The sequence below is a fragment of the Oryzias melastigma genome, linkage group LG24 (genome assembly GCF_002922805.2).
Source record: "Oryzias melastigma strain HK-1 linkage group LG24, ASM292280v2, whole genome shotgun sequence".
Lineage (NCBI taxonomy): Eukaryota > Metazoa > Chordata > Actinopteri > Beloniformes > Adrianichthyidae > Oryzias > Oryzias melastigma.
The window spans coordinates 17765007-17768363 of NC_050535.1; the positions used below are offsets into that span (position 1 = coordinate 17765007).

At 34.5% G+C, this 3357-nt stretch overlaps 1 protein-coding gene across 1 annotated transcript in view; it reads left to right on the forward strand.

Annotated features, from left to right (window-relative positions):
* LOC112158134 (interphotoreceptor matrix proteoglycan 1-like) overlaps nucleotides 1-3357 on the forward strand; it is a 12041-nt gene that overhangs the window by 2335 nt on the left and 6349 nt on the right. Inside the window, exons 4-5 of the mRNA XM_024291354.2 lie at nucleotides 583-629; nucleotides 937-1049. Coding sequence (XP_024147122.2) covers nucleotides 583-629; nucleotides 937-1049 — 160 coding nt within the window. The remainder of the gene's footprint in view (nucleotides 1-582; nucleotides 630-936; nucleotides 1050-3357) is intronic.

The following is a 3357-nucleotide window of genomic DNA, read 5'->3' on the forward strand; positions in this document are numbered from 1 at the left end:
AAAAAAAAAAAAAAAAAAAAATGTATTTTTGTTGCTGCTCTCATTCCAATACATCCACTTACAGACAAATAGATCCATGAACGTCTTTATTTTCCTCGTCTGAGCTGGAATCTAGATCAAAACTGTCCGGATGGATAGCTCCAGGATTGTTTTTGTTGCACCGCTAATGCTAGCTTGCGAGTGTGAGGGGCTGCAAGCTAGCAGGAGAGCATGTAAACCAGGGGTGTTAAACTCATTTTGGTTCAGGGGCCACATTCAACCCGTCAGAACTCAAGTGGGCCGGACCAGGAAAATATAAATAATAAAAAGGCAGGAATATTATTCCAAAATAAATCAACTTAAACCTTAAATAACTTTCAATATTTTATTCTCCATAAAAATATATTTTGTCAAAATTATACAAGTTAAAAAAAAAAAAGCACAAGATAACATCAGGCCATTAATAACAATAAAATAGAACGATCTGGAGGGCCGGATCCGGCCCCCGGCCCTTGACTTTGACACATGTGCTTTAGGGGTTAAATGGTTGTAACTCTATGTAGATATTTTTTGATCTTCTTGCACATTGTTCTTCCTCTGCAGAGTGGTGGTGACTCCCCCAACAACCCAGAGTCCCCCTGAAACCACAGGTATCACTTTATTAACAGCTATAGGGTATTTAATCACTGCTTTTGTGTTTTTTTTATATTTATTCTGTGACATTCACAATATGTGACTTGTACTTGACTATAGCTCACAATTTAGTGTTGAAATGTAGAGCAAATTAAGTTTTTTTTCCAAATAAAAGGTTTTGTATTTACTTTATTGTCACAAAGATTTAAACATGTTGCTTTTTTTCTGTATTATTAATTGATATAAGTTCCTCGGGATCTGTTTTATGCTTGTTGTAATGTGGTTCATGTACTCTGTAACCAAAGTTTCTCTCATATTGTTTAGATCTGCTGACCCAGCCCATGGTCCTGACAGCAGCACCCGAATTCGTCTCCACCCCTTTTTTTATTCCAAGCTCCGCCCCCAGCCAAACCCAGTCTACTGCGGTGCTCCAAGAGGTGCGAACAGTAGAACTTAGAAGTAGTTTGTGTGCTGTCCGATTAAAAGACAAAACAGGAACTGGCTTCAATTAAAAAATAAAGATTAAAAGTGTCGACATTTTAAAATCATTAAAAAAACACATACTGTTGATGTAGACATTTTAAATAGCATAGCTTCTGAAATGCATTCAAGGTCCTGTTTTCATCTGTTTTTATTTAATGGAATAAAAAAATGTTGCATTTTTAGTTATTATGTGGGATCTTTATAAGATTTGTTGCTGTTATTTCAATTTGTATATCAGTTAGAAAACAGCTGTCCACAGATTTGGATTAATCGGGATTTTGTTTTATCACACCTATCCATGTGGATTTAGGAGCTTGTTGCTGAGAATATAATAATTTTAAAACCTTTTATTAATTTAGCTTTGTTTTTTTGTTGTTGTCTTCTTAAATATTAGAACCTTTAAGCCATTTCTTGTGACAAGAAAAACCAAAATCAGTTCAGGCCTTTATACTTCCAGGAATGATCAGAACTGACTCACGAGTGATGAGGTAATGCCACAAAAAAAGGAAAAAAAAAGTTTTTTTTGACCTTTGGTAAGTTTTCATTGTTTTACATTCACCTTTATAAAATGCTTTGGAATCAAAAGAAATCGATCTCTTCCCTGAATTAAGACTATGACTCTGCAAGTGCTTTCAGAGAGCCAGCTGTGCACAAATATGACAAAATGTTGAAGTTTGTGAGTGTGTGGTTAGACACTGAATGATGCATGACCTTCTATTATTTGAGGGGAAGTATCTGTGCTTTGTTTGTGCTGGTTTGCTAACAGCTCTCACGCTGCGAGTGATGGTTTACCTGCTGAACTTGTTTACCAGCAGCTCAGCTCCTCTCAGATTCAGTTTGAGCGTCTCGTGTGTTTGTCGCAGCGCAACCAACACATCAGCTTCCTGTACGCTGTGATGCTGGGGTTGGCAGAGATGAAGTGTTAGTCAGCAGTGTAGAGATTCATTTTAATAGCAATTTTATTTAATATTTGTGGTAGTTGATTTGATTTGCTGTTGGTTTTGGTTCAGTTTGAACGATCCGATTCACTGAAGTGACTACCCGAACTCGCAACCTTGTTAGTAACACAAAAAACAAAACATATTTGTTGCATTAGAGCACGTGTGTCAAAGTAAAGGCCCGGGGGCCGAATCCGGCCCTCCAGATCATTTTATTTTATTGTTATTAATGGGCCGATGTTTTTTTGCGCTCATTTCTAACTTGTATAATTTTGGCAAAATCTATTTTTATGGAGCGTAAAATATTGAAAGTTATTTTAGGTTTAAGTTGATTTATTCTGGAATAATATTCCTGTCTTTTTATTATTTAATAAAAATGTTAAAAAAGTTACAGTTTTAATGTTTTAAAAATAGGCATTAAGTTAGCTTTCTAGACTACTTTTGCATTTATCACGATTTTCTTTAGGCTAATTAAGAGTTTAGCTAATATTTCAGCTACATGCTAGCTGTTTTGGCTAATTTAAGCTTTTTGTTTTTCAATTTTTTTTAGGCTGTTTTGGAGTTTGGCTAATATTTACACACTAGTTGTTTTGGTTAATTTAGTTTTTTTTCAGTTTTTTAGGCTATTTTAAAATTTTGCTATTTTTTCAGTTAAATGCTAGTTGTTTTGGGTAACCTGAGTATTTTTTTTTTAGTTTTTTAGGCTATTTTGGCATTTTGCTAATATTTTAGCTGGCTATCAGCTTCAACGTTTTCTGCTATTTGTTTCAATGATTTCAGCTATTAGCTTAAGTGTTTTTAGCTATCAATTTCAGCAAATTCAGCTAACAGCAGCATTTTCACAGTTAATGCTATATGTCTAGTTTTTAATTATGTTAAAAAGTTAAGTTTTTACAATTTTAAAAACTGTGTTCAATAAATGTTCATACCGTTGGGCCCATGACCGAGTGTATGTTTTGGATTTTTGTCCCCTCTGCGATTGAGTTTGACACCCCTGCATTCAAGTATTCCCAAAACCATGACTTTATACTCCTTTTTTAGTTTCGCCCTCCATTCTCCTCCAAAACCTCCAAACTAAATGAGATTTTTAAGTAATATACTGCATGTCAAACATCAAACGTAGGTGTTTTAATTTCCGTCTCTTTTCCTACAGTTCAGATCCTCTGTGTCCTCATTCTCATTTACAAATTATTCAAGATGTTCAAACAGGAACAAACAGATCCTAACATAATTATTAATCTACAGTGTTATATAATCAATTGTATGTCATTTCACTGTGGTATTTTATTTTAACACTTGTCCCTTAATCTGCCATTGATTTGCT